The sequence below is a fragment of the Trichechus manatus genome, unplaced genomic scaffold (assembly GCF_000243295.1).
Source record: "Trichechus manatus latirostris isolate Lorelei unplaced genomic scaffold, TriManLat1.0 scaffold00038, whole genome shotgun sequence".
Classification (NCBI taxonomy): domain Eukaryota; kingdom Metazoa; phylum Chordata; class Mammalia; order Sirenia; family Trichechidae; genus Trichechus; species Trichechus manatus.
Window position 1 is genome coordinate 12,713,468 of NW_004443974.1, and position 19,181 is coordinate 12,732,648.

General features: G+C 47.0%; 1 protein-coding gene across 1 annotated transcript; it reads left to right on the forward strand.

Moving 5' to 3' along the window:
• The first annotated feature begins 6 nt into the window (after window positions 1-6).
• COQ4 (coenzyme Q4) lies at window positions 7-15,385 on the forward strand. Its single transcript, XM_023730616.1, has 8 exons — window positions 7-155; window positions 275-455; window positions 525-675; window positions 4,653-4,749; window positions 5,265-5,367; window positions 13,326-13,455; window positions 14,087-14,180; window positions 14,700-15,385. The coding sequence occupies exons 1-8, from the start codon at window positions 7-9 to the stop codon at window positions 14,869-14,871; spliced, it is 1,077 nt and encodes a 358-aa protein (XP_023586384.1). The 3' UTR covers window positions 14,872-15,385.
• The last annotated feature ends 3,796 nt before the right edge of the window (window positions 15,386-19,181 follow it).

Consider the following 19,181-nt stretch of genomic DNA (forward strand, 5'->3'; position numbering starts at 1 on the left):
ACGGAAATGCCGTACGGCGCCTCCAAGTTCCGCAGCCGGAAATGGTTCGTTTCTTATTGCCCCCGGGGAAAATATGCTGCGGAGAAGGATGTAGGGCCCGCGCTGGAAGCCAAAGCTAGCGGGGCTTACGTTTCTCTTGGAGACCCTTTTTGGGAGTGAGGTGAAGTGGAGAGACTCTTGTATCGGTGGAATAGCCAGTTTGGTAGACAGGTCGCCTGTTTCATAGTTAGCGATAGGGCCCTTTCCCGTCTGTGCTACGATTTTTCACGTCAAGAAGGCATAAGGAGCGAAGTCGGGATCGAGTCCTTTTGGCTTCTCCAGCACTCCGTCGCCAGAGAAATTTGGGGCGTCAGCCTTGCCGGGACGTCCAACCGTGTCTGCTGCCATGGCGACACTGCTGCGCCCGGCACTGCGCCCGCTCCGCCGGCTTCTGGGCTGGCCCCGGCCAGCTGGGGGTTAGTGGCGCCGGCTTCTAGGCGAAGGTAGGGTGGAGTTCTAGGGGCACCCCGCTTCTCTGACCTCAGCCTTTTTGTCGTCCCGCAGATGTGCCCCTCCGGGCCGGGAGCCATGGCGCTGGCCTGCTCTATCCTGACCACATCCCCACCTCCCCACTGCAGAAGTTGCTGCTGGCCGCCGGTTCTGCCGGAATGGCGCTCTACAACCCTTACCGCCACGGTAAGGCCGCCCAGGTCCGGGCGCGCACTCTTGTCTTGTAAGCCTGGGAGGGTCACGACCTCTGACAAAGCCTCTGTTTCCCATGAGTAACAGGGGGACAGACTAGCAGGGTACCCAAACCTGGATGCGCCTCATAATCACCTGGAACGTATATAAAAATACAGATGCTAGAGTCCAAGCCTAAACTTAGCTGAGTCCGATTCTGCCTGGTGAAGCTGGGAGGGAGGAAACGTGGAATCTGGGCGTCTGCCTTTTTAAACTACTTCCCGGGAGATTCTGCCATCCAGCCACATTGAGAACTTCTGGACTAAAGAGATGATTTATAAGCACCCATTCAGTTACAGGAGACCCTGGATTATGCAGACGGTTAACACGCTTGGCTGCTAACCAAAAGGTTGGAGGATCAAGCACACCCTCAGGTGCCTCCGAAGAAAGGCCTGGCAATCTACTAACAAAAAGCCAGCCATTGAAAACCCTATGGAGCACACTTCTATTTTGACACATGGGATTGCCACGAGTTGGAACCTAGTCTAAGACAAATGGTTATATTCAGTTATAACCTCACGCTCTAACGTAAGCTTTACGAGGTCAAGGGCAGTGACTACCTTGTTTCACTCTATCTGCAGCATTTTAGACAGTGGCCGGCATGTAGTACAAGCTCAGTAAATGTTTGCTGAACGAATTGAGTAGAACTTCTTGATTCTGCAGTGCCTTTCTCATCCCTCCCAGGATTCTTTTTTTTTCTGGATGTGTGCACATTTATTGCTATGAATTGATCTCTGAGCACTGCTTTTGCTGTGTCCCAAAGGTTCTGGTAGGATGTGTTTTCATTCTCATTTGATTCTGTGGATTTCTTTATTCCATCCTTAATTTCTTCTATAACCCAGTAGTTTTTGAGCAAGGTGGTGTTCAGTTTCCATGTGTTTGATTTTTTTCCCTTTTTCGGTTATTGATTTTCACTTTTATGGCTTTATGGTCAGAAAAGATGCTTTAACATTTCTATGCTTTGGATTCTGTTAAGGCTTACTTTACGGCATAATATGTGGTCTATTGTGGAGAATGTTCCATGTGGGTTGGAAAAGAAAGTATACTTGGCTTGCTGTTGGGTGGAGTGTTCTGTGTATGTCTGTGAGATCAAGTTGGTTGATTGTGGCATTTTGATCTCTGTGTCTTCATTGAGCTGCTTTCTGGATGTCTGTCCTTCACTGAAAGTGGTGTGTTGAAGTCTCCTATTATTGTGGAGCTGTCTATCTCTCTTTTCAATGCTGTTAGAGTTTGTTTTATGAATTTTGGAGACTTGTTGTTGGGTGCGTAAATATTTATTATGGTTATGTCCACCTGGTGTATTGACCCTTTAATCATTATATAGTGTCCTTCTTTATCCTTTGTGGTGGATTTTACTTTAAAATCTATTTTGTCAGAGATTAATACTACCACTCCTGCTCTTTTTTGATTGTTGTTTGCTTGATATATTTTTTTCCATCCTTTGAGTTTTAGTTTGTTTGTGTCTTTAAGTCTAAGGTGTGTCTCTTGTAGGCAGCATATAGATGGATCGTGGTTTTTTATCCATTCTGCCACTCTCTTTCTCTTTATTGGTGCATTTAGTCTATTTACATTCACCATAATTATTGATAGGTTGAGTTTAGTGCTGTCATTTTGATGTCTTCTTCTGTGTGTTGTTAACAGTTTGTTTGTTCCACGTAATTTTCTGTGCTGACTCGTTTTTCTATATGTATTTTCTTTTCATCTTTTTCATTGTTGTTGATTTTGTATTTGCTGAGTCTTTATGTTTTTCTTGTTTTTTTATTTGGATGTGTAGGATTGTTAGTTTCCTTTGTGGTTACCTTAATATTTACCCTATTTTTCTAAGCTTAAACCAGTTTTTTATTACTTTATATCACCTTGCCTTCCTCTCCATTTGAAAGATCTATGACTACATTTTTTAGTCCCCTTTTTTGTTTTAATGTTGTCATCTTTTACATATTGACATCTCTGTTACCCTGTTTTCAGTGTTTTAGCTTTGATTTATTTTTGTGAGTTCCCTATCTGGGTTGATATCTGGTTGCTCTGTCCTGTGTTCTAGTCTTGGGTTGTTATCTGATGTTATTGATTTTCTAACTGGAGGACTCCCTTTTGTATCTCTTGTAATTTTGGTTTGGTTTTTGCAAATTCCCTAAACTTCTGTTTATCTGGAAATGTCCTAATTTCACCGTCATATTTGAGAGACAGTTTTGCTGGATATATAATTCTTGGCTGGCAATTTTTTTCCTTCAAGGCTTTCTATATGTTATCCCATTGCTTTCTTGCCTGTGTGGTTTCTGCTGAGTAGTCAGAGCTTACTCTTATTGATTCTCCTTTGTAGATGACTTCATTTCTCCCTAGCCACTCTTAAAATTCTCTCTTTATCTTTGGTTTTGGCAAGGTTGATTATAATATGTCTTGGTGACTTTCTTTTGGGATCTACCTTATGTGGGGTTTGATGAGCATCCGGATAGATATCTTCTCATCTTTTATGGTATCAGGGAAGTTTTCTGCCAACAAATTTTCAACAATTCTCTCTGTATTTTCTGTTATCCCCTGCCGTTCTGGTACTCCAATCACTCGTAGGTTATTCCTCTTGATAGAGCCACACATAATTCTTAGAGTTTCTTCATTTTTTAAATTCTTTTATTTGGTTATTCCTCAAATAAGTTGGTGTCAAGTGCTCAGTTCTGCTCCTGTGGCTTTCTGTTGAGTTGTCTAATTGTGAAATTTGATTGTTAATCTTCTGGATTTCTGATTGCTGTCTCTCTATGGATTCTTGCAGCCTGTTTAATTTGTCATTATGCTCTTCTCTAATCTTCTTAAGTTCCTCTATTGCTTTGTCTGTGTGTTCTTGGCTTGTTCTGTGTTTTACCTGATCTCTTGGAGAGTTCTGTGTATTAATCTTTTGTATTCTACCTCTGGTAATTACAAGAAGTTCCCTTTCTCTGGAAAATTTCTTGATTGTTTTGGGAGCTTGCTGAAGCCATCATGGTCTGCCTCTTTATGTGATTTGATATTGTTGGTTGTCTCCGAGCCATCAATAAGTTATTATATTTATTTATTTTATGTTTGCTTACTGTGTCCTAGCTTCTTGTTTTGTTTTGATATGCCCAAATAGGCTGCTTGTGTGAGCTAGTTTGATTATTGGCAGCTTTGAAGCTCTAACATCCTGTCACCAGGTGGTTAGATCTGTTACTAGGTATGTGAACCCAGGAGTCTGTTTACTTTTCTTGTATGGATTCAGCTCAGGTGTCCAGGTCATCAGTCACCAAGTGCATGGTGCAGGCTCTCACCTACAGTCTTAGACAGGTGGGGCTGATTCGTGTAGGCACAGGTATCTGGCTGCAGTAAGGGGTCATGGGCTGAGCAAGTCACCTCCCAGAATTCTGTAGTACTATTAAAAATAATACTAACTGCTCACTGAGTACTTATTGTGACTGCTTACTGTGATAAATGCTTTATGTGCATGACTTTCTTGATTTCACCCATCAACTCTGTAAGAAAAATGTTATCCACAGTTCACAAATTAGAACACTGAGGCTTAGAAATGTGAAGCAATTTGCACAAGGTCTCCTAGATCTAAGTGACAGAATCTAGGCTCAAACCCAGTACTCTGATGGCAAAGCCTGTAACTATCAACGGAGCTTTTGCTTCAAAGGATTGACGTGATATTCTATTGTCATGATGAATGCCAAAGTGATTTGTAAACTCTGAAGTGCTTTGTTAACCAGGGCGACCCTACCCCAGCAGATTAATAATGTTAATAATAATAACTATTGATATATTAAGTCCTTGCTGTGTGCCAGGCGATTTGCTAAGTGTTCAACATAAATCCTCATAACTGAGAGGTAGGTATTATCCATATTTTACCACATAGAGAACTAAGGCTCAGACCAGGTCAGGTAACTTACCTTAGTTCACATCTACATACGTGCTCATTTCTGTCCTTTCAGACATGGTTGCAGTTCTAGGGGAGACCACAGGACACCGCACCCTGAAGGCCCTCAGGGACCAGATGAGGAGGGATCCAGAGGGTGCCCAGATCCTGCAGTAGGTCCCAGCTCTGGGGCCATTCTCTGGGGATCCTGATATCTCTGGAGTCACAATGTATCAGTCCTGTTCCCCTAGGGAGCTTTTCTTGATGCCCTGGACATGGATGACTGTACAGTCTGGGCCTTGCACAACTCCAGCAGTGCCATTCATCTATAAACTATGATGACCCTTGGATTGTTCAATGTAGTAGCTTTGGCCCAGTTCCAGCTACAGGGCTCTGCCTTTACTAAGCTCCCATAACACATGCCACCTGTACCGATCCCCTTCCCTGCCCTTTTTAAGCACCCTGATCACATCTGCATGCCTGCCTGTCTAGATTGTGCCCCTGCCCCTTAGCTTGTGTTAATCCGCTCTGTCCTTGCCACTGACCTGGATAGTTGGAGGTGCTCCAGGGTTTGTGGCCCCATTGCTGCCCTCTGCCCTGCATTACTCACAACCTTGTTATAGCTAGACCTTTCACCTGCTTTTGCTGGCACCCTCCCAATACCCAAGTACTGCCTTCTACCTTGCAGGGAGCGTCCCCGGATCTCACTGTCCACCCTTGACCTGGGCAAGCTCCAGAGCTTGCCTGAAGGCTCCTTTGGCCGAGAGTATCTCCGTTTCCTCGATGTGAATGTGAGTGTCCAGCTTCTGTGCATCTGGCCGTCAGCAGGAAGGGTAGAAGGGTGGCATAAGAGTGACATCTCAAGGAAGGAGGAGCCCTGAGCTGCTACCATGGGCAGGAGAGCTTCTCAGTCTCCTGTGCCAAGGCTTTGTCATTTTCTATGGGACAGGCAAATGATCCAGGAGCATTACTCTAGGGTTAAAAAAAAAAAAAGTGATAATACTGGCCGATGTTTATTAACCTCTTACTGGCTGCCAGGCTCATACATGAGCTCAGTGAATCCTTCTAACAACCCTGTCAAGTACGCTTTCTTCTTCTACCCTTGTAATAGATGAGGAAACTGAGACTCCCAGCAGTTAAATGACTTGCTAATTTCACAGTCAGTAGTAATGAAGCCAGAGTTGAAACCCAGACCATGCTCTTGACTTCTGTACCATGTCGCCTAGTTCCAGAGATGGTGATTTCCCTGGGGTACATCAAGTTGTGGCACTCTTCAGCACCAGGCTGGGAGGATGGTGATAGGGATTCCCAACTATGAGGAACTTGTTTATTTAGTCAGTATCTGCCATGTGCCATCCCCTGTTCCAGGTACTAGAGCTGTAGTGTAAACTAGGCAGACAAGGGCCCTGCCCTCATAGACCCTATATTCTAGTTGGGGAGGCTGACAATAAAACAGTAAAAATAAAGATTTCGTATAAAAATATAGGCAAAGTATTTACTGAGTACTTAGAATGTAAGGAGCCCTGGTGGCACAGTGATTAAGTGCTCGGCTGCTAACCAAAAGGTTGGCAGTTCAAACTCACCAGCCACTCTATGGAAGAAAGACCTGGCAATCTGCTTCTGTAAAGATTACAGCCTAGGAAACCCTGTGATGCATTTCTACTCTGTCAGATAGGGTCACTATGAGTCAAAAATCGACTTGACGGCACACAACAGCAACTTAGAATGTACCAGGCACTATTCTCAGTGATTAGGATACAGTGAACAAAACCAGCAAAAAACCTGCCCTTGTGGAGCTTACATTCTTGCAGATAGGTGCTCTGAAGAGAACAAGTTAACAAGATAAAGGACGACTTTGGTGCAGGGAAGATGCTGCCACTTCTGCTAGGGCAGTCAGGGGAAGCCCCTCTGAGAAAGAGACCTGGAAGGCAACAAGGAGCCAGCCAGGCCGCAGGAAGGATTCTTTGTTTTGTAGTAGGAGCAGTGGAAAGCCATTGGAGGGTTTTGAGCAAGATAGTAATGTGGTCTGATTTATAAAAGGACCTTACGATACAGCTGGGCCACTTTCTGTATCCCTGCTCCCAACTCCTGCAACACATATGAAACAAAAATCCAACTCGTCATCAAGTCAATTCCAACTCATGGTGACCCGATGTGTTACAAAGTAGAACTGCTCCATAGGGTTTTCTTGGCTGTAATCTTTACAGAAACATTACCAGACCTCTCTTTCAAAGGGCTGCGGGATGGGTTTGAACCGCCAAACTAAGTTGGCAGCTGATTGCAAACCATTTGCACCACTGTCTCAGTCATCTAGTGCTGCTATAACAGAAATACCACAAGTGGATGGCTTTAACAAAAATAAATTTATTCTTGTATAGTCCAGTAGGCTACAAGTCCAAATTCAGGGTGTCAGCTTCAGGAGAAGGCTCCCTCTCTCTGTCGGCTCTGGAGGAAGGTCGTTGTGATGCATCAGTCTTCCCTTGGTCTGGGAGCATCTCAGCGCAGGAACCTTTGGTCCAAAGAATGCACTCTGCTCCCGGCACTGCTTTCTTGGTGGTGTGAGGCTCCCATGTGTCTCTGCTCACTTTTCTCTTTTATATTTCAAATGAGATTGGATTAAGCGACAATCCAATCTTGTATACCTCATCAGTATAATGTCATCATAGTGATAGAGTTTACAACACATAAGGAGATCACATATAACCTCATCATAGTGATAAGGAAATCACATCAGATTTACAGAATGGTACACAATCATACAATACTAGGAATCATGACCCAGTCAAGTTGACAGATATTTTTGGGGGACACAGTTCAATCCATGGCACTCCACCCTTTGGCCCCCCAAAATTCATGTCCTTACAACATGCAAAACATATTCATCTCATCATATCACAGCAAAAGTCTTAACTCCGAGTGAACTCCAAGTGAACTCCAAAATCCAAAAATTCCTCTACATCTGTGAAATCTAGAATACAAGTTATCTACTTCCAAAGGTACAATGGCAGAACAGGCACAAGCTAGACATTTCCATTACAAATGGGAGAAACTGGAGGAAAAGAAGGGATAATAGGCACCAAGGAAGTCAGCAGAACACATTACATTAGCCCTCAAGGCTTTGAAAATAATCCTCTGTTCTCTGAGACAATTTACACACTGGCACTGCCCTCCAGACTGTAGGTATTGGCACACTCTCCAGATTCTGAGTGGAGGCCCCTCGACCCTGGGCTTCCGCTCCGCCTTCCAGGTCCACTGGGACAGCAACTCTATTCCCTTGGCTTTAGGTGCACCGTTCTCACAGTCCATCTGAGTGACGACGCCACCCTTAGAAGCACCAGAGGCCATGGCTTCACCCTTTGAAATCGGAGGTCATGGCCATACCTTTTGAGACTGAGGCAGCTTGGCTTCTTGTGTCCCTTGTCTCTTCAGCTTCTTTTTCCTGGTTCCTTGGCCTCTCAGCTCCTTGGGCCTCACACCCACACCTGCCCTGGTGGGTCAAGTGTTCCAAAGCTCTGTAGCTCCACCAGTAAGTGCTTGGAGGCACCCCACTCCACCAGGAAGCCTCCTGTGCACAGGCACTCAGCTCCCTCACTCCATGGGTCGGCAAGCCTAGGTCCACCCATAAGTGCCCAGAGGCATGCCCCACTCTGCCAGGAAGCCACCTGTGCACATTCAGCTCGTTTCGCTCTGTGAGTCGGCTCCAGTGCCGTCTCCTGCTGGTCTCCTGGTTCTGCTGCTGTTGGTTCTCTGCCACTGCTGCTTCTCTGCTGCTGCAGGTTCTCTGTGGCTGCTGGTCCTCTGCTGCTGCCACTCCTCTATCCATTCACAATTTCAAAACCGCTTCCACATTTTAGGTATCTGTTAGAGCAGCACCCCACTTTCGGTACCAAATTCTGTCTTAGTCATCTAGTGCTGCTCCAACAGAAATACCACAAGTGGATGGCTCCAACAAAGAGAATTTCACTCTCCCACAGTCCAGTAGGCCACAAGTCCAAATTCAGGGTGTCAGCTCCAGGGGAATGCCCCCTCTGTCGGCTCTGGAGGAAAGTCCCGGCCATCAATCTTCTGGCCTGGGAGCCTCACGCTGCCAGGAAGGCAGTGCCGGGAGCAGAGTGTGTCGTTTGGACCTGAGGTTCCTGCGCAGAGAGGCTCCCGGTCCAGGGGAAGATTGATGGCATGGACCTTCCTCCAGAGCCAACAGAGAGGACATTCCCCTAGAGCTGATGCCCTGAATTTGGACTTGTGGCCTGCTGGACTGTGGGAGAGTAGAATTCTCTTTGTTGGAGCCATCCACTTGTGGCATTTCTGTTGGAGCAGCACTAGATGACCAAGACAACCACCAACACATACACACTCCATCAAGGCACTTCTGCCAAGTGGTCACCTAGTCCAGCTCCAGGAACCAGCCAGGCTGGAAAGGTAAAGGCAGTAACCAAAAGGTGCTCTAGAATAGGATTCCTTAACCTTGGCACTAATGGCATCTTGGGCTGGATAATTCTTTGTTGTAGGGGGCTGTCTTGGGCATTCTAGAATATTTAGCAGCATTCCTGGCTGCTACTTAATAGATGCCAATATCACCATCCCCCTAAGTTGTGACAACCAAAAATGTTTCCAGACATCACAGATGTTCCCTGGTGGACAGTTGAAAACCACTGCCCTATGTTAATGACATTGGGGACCATAACCTGCTCCCCCACACTCTCCTGACACTGTTGCTTTGGCAGGGCAATCCCCTGCTGCATTTTATGCCATCTCCCTCAGATTTCACAAGGATGCAACTTATTTCATCAATGAGAACCTGCCACAGTGACTTTCCCAGGTGCCACTCTGGAGAGGGACACCTTCTTCTTTTTATTTTATTGTTGCACTTTAAGTGAAAGTTTACAATTCAAGTTAGTCTTTCATACAAAAATTTATACACACACTGCTATGTGACCCTAATTGCTCTTCCTATACTGTGACAGCACACTCCTTTCCACCCTGGATTTCCCATGTCCATTCAACCAGCTCCTGACCCTCTCTGCATTCTCATCTCACCTCTGGACAGAAGCTGCCCATTTAGTCTCATGTATCTACTTGAGCTAAGAACCACACTCTTCACAAGTATCATTATATGTCCCATAGTCAAGTCTAATCTTTGTCTGAAGAGTTGGCTTTGGGAATGGTTTTAGTTCTGGGTTGACAGAGAGTCTGGGGGCCATGCTTTCTGGGGTTCCTCCAGTCTCAGACCATTAAGTCTGGGCTTTTTACTAGAATTTGAGTTCTGCACCTCACTTTTCTCCTGCTCCATCAGGGACTCTGTTGTGTTCCCTGTCAGAGTGATAATTGGTGGTAGCCGAGCACCATCTAGTTCTTCTGGTATCAGGCTGATGAAGTCTCTGGTTTATGTGGCCCTTTCTGTTTCTTGGGCCAATACTTTCCTTGTGACTTTGGTGTTCATTCTCCTTTACTCCAGGTGGATTGGGACCAACTGATGCATCTTAGATGGCTGCTCAGTAGCTTTTAAGACCCCAGATGCCACTCACCAAAGTAGGATGCAGAACATTTTCTTAATAAACTTTGTTATACCAGTTGACCTAGATGTCCTCTGAAAGCATGGTTCCCAGACCCCCACCCCTGCTACTCTGTCCCTCGAAGTGTTTGGTTGTATTCAGGAAACTTCTTAGCTTTGGTTTAGTCCAGTTGTGCTGACTTCCCCTGTAGTGTGTGTTGGGACAGCCTTCTTCTGAAGTTCTGTCAGAGCCTTTAGGCCTGTTTTGCTGTAGAGGGGAGAGGGCAGCAGAGAAAGGACTGCAGGGCCACCCTGGGCACCTTGCCCAGCCACAGCCGTAGTTGTGGTAACAGCCCTGGAGATGATCACGCTTCTAGAGCAAGGGAACCAGCAGCCCACAGAATGTGAAGGGACACCTTTGTCCCAACAGAGATTTAGATCAAGGTTCAAGTGAGGCCACCCTCCCTGAGGCTGACATTGGTAGGAAATGTCATCCTTGTGGCGTCAAGATTATGGGCATGGCAGCTACCACCAATGACTGCCCTGCAAGGGAACACAACAGAGAGTCCCTGATAGAGTAGGAGAAAAGTGGGATACAGAACTCAAATTCTAGTAAAAAAAAAAAAAAAAACAGACTTAATGGTCTGACTGAGACTGGAGGGACCCCAGAAGACATGGTCCCCAGACTCTCTTAACCCCAAACTAAAACCATTCCCAAAGCCAACTCTTCAGACAAAGATTAGACTGGACTATAAGACATAAAATGATACTCGTAAAGAGTGTGCTTTTTAGCTCAAGTAGATGCATGAGACTAAATGGGCAGCTCCTGTCTAGAGGCGAGATGAGAAGGCAGAGAGGGTCAGGAGCTGGTTAAATGGACACAGGAAATCCGGGGTGGAAAGGAGGAGAGTGCTGTCACAGTATGGGGAGAGCAACTAGGGTCACATAGCAGTGTGTGCATAAGTTTTTGTATGAGAAACTAACTTGAACTGTAAACTTTCATTTAAAGCACAGTAAAAATAAAAAATAAAAAGATTGTGGGCATGGGCTCTGGAGTTGGAGTAGCCTGAGTTAGAATCCTGCCTTTCTTCCCAGTTTTATGGCCCTGGGCTAATCATTTGACCTCTCTGAGCCTCAGATCCCTCATAAGAAGTAAGTAAACCTACATTCACCTTTCAGGACACTTGCACATTTATCAATAATGGATGGTAAGGCTACTGGCTTTGGAATTCAGCAGACTTTCAAATCCTGGCTCTGCCACTTTATTAGCTTCATGATCTTGGGCAAGTTACTTTATCTCTCTGAGCCTCATATTTCTTATCTGTATCTGAGACTAGTAACAGATTATGGCAAGGATGAAGTGTGATAATATATGTAAAGAACATCGTACAGTGCAGGCACATAGTAGGTGCTCAATAAATGTAGCTGCTATTACTGTGATCATGTCTTAGTTATCTAGTGCTGCTATAACAGAAATACCACCAATGGGTGGCTTTAACAAACAAAAATTTATTTTCTTATAGTGAGGAGGTTAGAAGTCTGAGTTTAGGGTGCCGGCTCTATTGGAAGTTTTCTCTCTCTGTCAGCTCTGGAGGAAGGTCCTTGTCTCTTTTGAGCTTCTGCTCCTGGAGGATCTTCTGTAGCTTGGCATCTCTCTTCCTACATCCCTGCTTGCTCACTTGTTTATCTCTTTTATATCTCAAAAGAGATTGATTTAAGACACACCCTACACTAATCCTGTCTCATTAACATAACAGAAAACCCATTTCCAAATGGGATTGTAACCACAGGTGTAAAAAACTAAAGCAAACCCACTGTCCAGTCTATTTCAACTCATAGCACCCTATAGGACAGAACAGAACTGCCCCAAAGGGTTTCCAAGGCTGTAAATCTTTATGGAAGCAGATTGCCACATCTTTCTCCTGCAGTGTAGCTGGTGGGTTTAAACCAGCAAACTTTCATTTAGCAGCCAAGTGCTTTAACCACTGCACCACCAGAGGTTAGGATTTATAACACATATTTTGGGGGAACACAATTCAATCCATAACAGATTACCTTCAGCATCACACGGCAAGTAGAACTCTACAAAGGAAACTAGGATCCAAGACCCACTGAGGCCTCACACACACCATGGCACTGAGCCAGCAGCCCTAAAGCAAATGAAGACATCAGATCTCTTGGCCTCTGAACGGGCTGAGGCCATGCGTTGGGAACAGGAAGACCAGGCTGTTCCTGTGTTGTATGGGTGCTGCTGAGGACTCAGAAGCAGTAGGTGGGTAAAAGGAGGACAGTTGACATCCCTCCCTAGGATAAGGAATATCCCCAGGGTCAGCATTCATTCATGCATTCGAGAGATGCTTATTCATCCGGGCCCTGTACCAGGCACTGGAGATACAACATTGAGCAAAACAGCCCTTGTGCAGCTGTACAAAACCGAGCCAGCCCTACCCTCGTGCAGCTGACAGTCTGTAACAGCACCACCCATAGAAATGGAATACAAGCCACACAGGTAATTTAAGATTTCCTACTAGCCAGATTAGTAAAAGCAAAGAGAAATAAGTAGAATTAATTTTAATTTATTTAACCCAGTGTGTCTAAAATAATACCATTACAACATGTAAATATTAGAGAATTATTGGAGTTTCATGTTCTCTTTTTCATACTAAGTCTTGGAAATGTGATGTGTGCTTTACACATACAGCACATCTCAGTTGGGACAATTTCAAGTTTCAGTGGCAGGCGGCCACTGTACTAGATAGTACAGATGTAGCGCAAGACAGACATTAATAGTCACGTGTGTTAAGTATGATCACGATCATACTGAGTGCCACAAAGAGGTACAGGATGCTACAAGAGACCATAACAGAGACCCAATTGGTGTGAAGGTCAGGGAGGGCCTCCCTGAGGAGGGGACACTTAAGCTGGATCATGAGAATGAGTAGGAATTGTCAAGATGAAGATGGGGTGGTAAGAGAGAGGATCCCAAGCTGGGAGCAGTTTGTGCTAAGGATCAGGAGCCTTAGGGCTGCTTTTCCATAGGTTCCAACAGATTATAATATTATGAATGAGTTGAGGTAGGCTAAGAGTGGCACCGATCCCAGCACATGCCCTGCCCCAGGACTACCCCGTTTGCAAGTGTGAGCAAAAACAAAGTCCCAAGGATTCTCTGGGAATCTCTTCTCAGAGTCAAGGAGAGGCTGGGATATTGGGCCCTGGGAACTGTGAGGAAGGGGTCTAGGGGAGGCTCATGGTTGTCAGAGGGTCTCCCCAGACACTCGAGCACCCACCCGCTTCGTGGACGATGAGGAGCTAGCATATGTGATCCAACGGTACCGGGAAGTGCACGACATGCTCCACACTCTCCTGGAGATGCCCACCAACATCCTGGGTGAGTGCCTCCAAGCCAGCTGCTTCGAGGGTGGGGGCTGGGTGGGTAGAACACTCCAGCTAGCCTATCTTCCTGGGTCTCTTCAGGGCCAGGCCTCACCTGTCTCCACCACCTACCAATTAGCTGGCTCAATGCCTCGATGTCTGCTTTACCTGAACATCTTGGTAGCATCTCTAGCACACATCCCCTCATCTCCATCCTCATTGCCTCTTTACCGTTCCTACACTGATGTAGCAGCCTCTGATCACAAGGGTTTTCTGCCTCATTCTGCTCTTTAGCCACCGCCCTGCTCTGAAACCCTCAGCAACACCCTAATCTTGTAGGAACCACTCTAGACCCCTCAGCCTGGCTTTTGGGGTCCTCTGCATTCTGACCCTAAGCTTCCTTTCCAGCCCTGTTTCCTTCTGCTCTTTCTTGGGTGCTGTCTTTCACCCCAAGTTGAATGCCCTATGGCCCAGCACCGGCCAGGACTGGGCATGGTTGACCCGTGGTAGTGATTAGAGAGGAACAGATGCCTAGCTTTGCCCTGCCAAGCGCACCACTGGCCTCTCCTCTTGGTCTCTGCCCACCACCCTCTCAAAGGTTTGCTGGTGCCAGACCTGCCCTGACTCCCTCCTGCCCCCACCCCCAGGGGAGATCGTGGTGAAGTGGTTTGAGGCTGTCCAGACTGGCCTGCCCATGTGCATCCTGGGTGCGCTCTTTGGACCAATCCGACTCAGTGCCCAGTAAGTTCTCAAGTGGCCAGGGGTCAGGGAAGGACTCAGAGGGGCCAGGGCTCTAGGAAATGGGAAGAGCACACAGGCCCCTGAGCAGCCCTGATGGCTCTCCAGGAAGCAAGGGTGGAAGGAGTGGGGCAGAGGGGTGAAACTGGCTCCCAGGGGAGCCAAGGGGTGGGGGTCTCCAGGGCAGTGAGTAAAGCTTGAACATCTCATGAGATCCTAGGGTGTCTTGAGTCAGGCCTCAGCACTGGGGTCAGTGATTAGAGACAATGGGAAGGCAATGTAGTGTCAGTTTCTGGAGTTAGGTAGCCCTTTAATTAAGTCTGGGCTTTGGCATGTTCAAGATGGGCACAGGATTGTACCTCTCTGAGCTCCCATTTTCTTACCTGAAAAGTGAGGATAATAACTACCTCCTTCATAGGTCTATGTGAGGATGAACTGAGAAAATGTGAGTCAGGCACTTCGCACATAAAGTGCTCAACTCTTAGGGACCTTATGTTTTCTTTCTCTTCTACTGCCCCACAGGAGCCTGCAAGTGCTAGTCTCGGAGCTGATCCCATGGGCAGTTCAGAACGGGCGCAGAGCCCCGTGTGTCCTCAACCTGTACTACGAGCGGCGCTGGGAACAGCCCCTGAGGGCTCTGCAGGAGGAGCTGGGCATCACATCACCCCCTGTGGACCTCAAGGGCCTGGTCTAGGCCCTGAGTCACTGAGTCAGGAGGCCCTGGCCTGCCTCCCCCAACCCCGTGTCCTGTAAGGACAGAGAGCTTCTTTGCCACCACCTTTGTTCCTTTTCTTTGAACACCGACCCTTCGACATCACTTAATCATAATTTGCCATAATCACCACTGAGTGGCCTTGAGGGCCAACCCAGGAAAAAGTAGGCATTACAGTGGAAGCTCCCAGGGGAGCCAAGAGCCATCCAGGGAGAAGTACATATGAACAGGGATGAGTTGTCTAGGCTCACGCTAGGATATCCCAGATCCACAACCCAGGGATCTGTTCTGGACCCCTCCCTGTCAGAATTTTCTGGGGGTCAGGCTGGGGTATCCCCATGGGAGTGAGGGCTATACCCAATTCCAAAGGCCTTAGAAGAGGTAGGCAAGTCTTTGCTGTCTGAATAAAGGCTCCCATCAGGTCAAGTGTCTGCTACTCCTCCCTTTATCCCCAGTGTTTGCTGACGCCAGTCCTGTCTGTGATTCCTGCAGCTTTGGGCCCTCCCAACACTGAACAGAAATTCCCCTCCCAACCTGAGCTTCAGCTCCTCGTCCCACCTTCTCTGATCTGAAGTTGGGTAGACCTGGTTTCAAATTCTCAGCTTGTCCACTTAGGACAAGTCTGTTCCAGGAGGGCAGAGACCTTACTCTTCCCCTTACCTACACACAGTATGGGCTTAGTATTTCATTGTTGAAAAAATGGATGCCATACCCCATGCTGAGTACTCTACCTGCAAGCTCTTACTCAGTCTCCACAACACCAGGAGCAGAGGCTGCTGGGCCTCACTTCATAGTGAAGACCCTAGTCTCAGGTTCAGGGAGTCTCCTAGGTCTCACAGCTGGCATGTGGCGGACCCTGTTCTGGGACACACAAGTCTTGAGTCCTGTCCTAGTAGCTGAAGGAAAGCCCCTTTCCCACTCTGCCTGATACAAACCATATGTAGCTGACCCCAGAGCAGTGATTGGGGGCATAGGCTCTGAAGGCAGGCAGACCTGGCTCTGCCACTGACAAGCTGTGCACCCTTCCAGTAGTCACATCACCCCTCTGAGCTGTTTTCTATATAGTAGGAGAGTAGTATACCTGCTTCACAGCAGTCAATGCGAAGCTCCGTAAAATCGTGTATGTTGTGTGTGTGTGTATAGTGCTTAGCATCTGGTAACCACTTGGGAAATGGAAGCTGTGGTTTGTCAGGAAGGCTCTTCAAGGCCTCTGAAGTCACCATGTGTAAAGTCAAACCAGAGGTATTTATTTTGCACACACCCAGACTGTGGGGCTAGTACAGCTCAGAGGTCCTAATGCCAAATGGAACTAAATATCCATGGGGTAAGCACCTACTGTGGGCCAGGGGCCAAACTACTTCAGTCCCTTGGGGAGGTTTAACTCCTTCGAGTGAATCCAAATGTCAGTTTCTGGTAAGTCTGGAAACTTAAGGGCTGATGTTAGTTCCCTAACGCAGTGCAGCTGGGGTTACATCAGTGGGAAGGCACCTACTGTGAGATCAGTCTAAGTTAGGCCTCTCCCGCAAATGACAGGATCCAGTCCCTGCCCTTCTTAAAAACCTGCAGTGGTTCTTCACTGGACCCCCTCCCAGGATAAACTCCCCAGCCTGGCACACAAAGGCCTTTCCAATTGCTGTTCCCACCACATAGCCCTCCTCTCTTTATGTATCCTAATGCACAAGCCCACTTGAATCGTTTCACAAATATCTCCTGAGTGCTTACCATATGTAGATGCTGGAGGTCCAGCATTGATAGAGACAGCTCTGTCCCTATCATCTTGGAGTTGGGCGGTTGTGCTGGCTGAGGGCCCTCTGTGCTAAGAGTGTGACATGTATCATGTCATTGAATCCTTACCCGGCCTTAGGAGGCAGGGACCATGGTGACTATACCTATTCTACAGATGAGGACACTGAGGATTCATGGGGAGAGGTGATTTGCTTGAAGTCTCAGAGCTGGGACCAGGAGTGCAACCTAGATCTAATTGGAAAGCAAAGACAGTTAAATAAATAATTACAATAATGTGTGGTGATCGTTTTGACAGGAAGTATGGTGAGCACTTGGTGAAGGACAACCTAGCTGTCTAATCTCCAAACCTATGCTAATGCTGGTCTCTCTTCCTAGAGTGACTGCTCTCTCTTTATGTATCTATCTAGACTGTAAACAACTTGAAGGCAGCCTGTCTTGTTCCCTCTGGATTTCCTTGCCCGCATCCACCCTCCCCAGGCCTGGTTCAGTGTTGAGTACTGCCATGGTTTTATCAATGTGACCATCCTGGCTGGAGGAGAGTGGGTAGGCTGGCTCACTGCTTCCCTCCCCTATGCTCTTCCTTGCCCACTTTGCATATGATTCTGGGAGTCAATGTGGAAATAATCACAGTTACACCCATGGATTCTGGTGTGGGTTAGGTCAGAGCCTCCAATTCACTTTTTCTTTCATTCATTCCACCAACATTTATCAAGTTTCTGTTATTTGCTAAACCCTGTAGATACAATCAGAGATAATCTCTAGGTCTAAATTTTGATCATGACCAATGTGGTCAATGAGCCTGTAAACTACAATAATAAATACACTACTTTGAATGCTCCCCCTGAATCTCCACACCAACCCTGTAAACATTATTTAAAAAAGCAAACAAACAAAAACTTCTCGTTGAGTCAATTCCAACTCATAGCAACCCTATAGGACAGAGTACAACTGCCCCAGAGGGTTTCCAAGGAGCAGCTGGTGGATTCAAACTGCCAACCTTTTGGTTAGCAGCCAAACTCTTAACCACTGTGCTACCAGAGCTATTAGTATGCACTATTAGTATGTCCCTATATTTATATGTAAGAGGAAACTGAAACTTTGAACTTTAAACTGAGAAGCTGAACCCAAGTCTGTTGGATGTCAATGTCTATGCCCATAACCACTGCACCATATGCCCTCCTGAATGTGACACCCACCGAGAAGGTGGTGCCTTAATTTACCCAGGTCCTCCAAAAGAATGCACCCTATGTTCCAAAAGAAGATCCAAATTCTTATCAGTCCAAAATTTCATTTATAATCCCTATGAATAGACCTTGAAATTGCCTCCCCTCCTCTACCTTTGAAAAGACTTCCACTGAACCATCCAGCAAAAAGATTTAAGCAGATCTATTAAAGACTGTCCCTGGATGATGCAGACTCTTAGCCACTAACAGAAAGGTTGGAGGTAGGAGTCCACCCAGAGGCACCTCAGAAGAAAGGCCTGTAGATCTACTGCCAAAAAATCACCCATTGAAAACCCAATGGAGCACAGTTCTACTCTAATACACATGAGGTCGCCATGAGTTGGAATCGATTCATGGCAATTGGTAATTTAAAGACAAATGGTAGCTGCAATGTCCAACATTTTTGATTATCAGGTAACCAAGTTATCAGAGGTCCAGAGCTTCCCACAGGGCTGGGGAGCTCTCCTAGCACCCAGGGCTAGGCAAGTGTCATGACAAACAAGGCCATAGACTTAGGGAGGTTAACTGATTTGCTGCAGGGCATGGAGTGATAAGAGGCTAAAGTTAAGTATGGTTTTCAATCCTTGCCCTTTGTGCTACCAGGTGTGCAGGACTGCTTACAAGGTAGCAGGGATGGGACAGGATTTGTACACAATAACCGAGGCGCTAAATTTATTGCCGTCCTGGAAGAAGAGCTGATCTTTAGGGTGCAGAGCGGCCCGGCTTGCTAAGTCTTAATACTCAAGCAGACAGCAGCCTCAGGCTAGGGAGAGTTGCGGGTATTTGGAGATTTTCAACGGTTTTTAAGCTTTATAAAGATACTGAAGGCCATAAAATGTCCAGTGGAAGTTAAGGACGAGTCATCAAAATTCGACTCTGGTGGGACTCGAACCCAGAAGCTTTGAATGGCCACTCCAGGCTCAGATAGAGGTCCAATGCGCTATCCATTCTGCCACAGAGCCAGATGCCAAGGTGTACCGCCAGCTCACCTCTCCGTCTTAAACCGCCCTTTTAGCACTCTTCTAGGCGGAGCGTTGGGCCTTTGTGAAACTCTACCCTGAACTGAGGAACGGGCTCCAGGTTCTCCGCTGACAGTAGGGATGGCGGTGCCCTCCTCCCTGGGGACTCTGGGGGGAATGCGGCAGATCCAGCCTACCTCCTCCTCGCGGCTTCGGGGTCTCCGCCGTTAGGCGGGGCTGCGCAGCACGGACTACAACTCCCAGAGTGCCGCGCGGCGGCACCGCCCAAGGCTGACCCGCATGCAGGGCCGACGGAGGCCAGGTCGCGTCGGGCGGTGCTGGGGCTGAGTTGCGTGACCGGCTC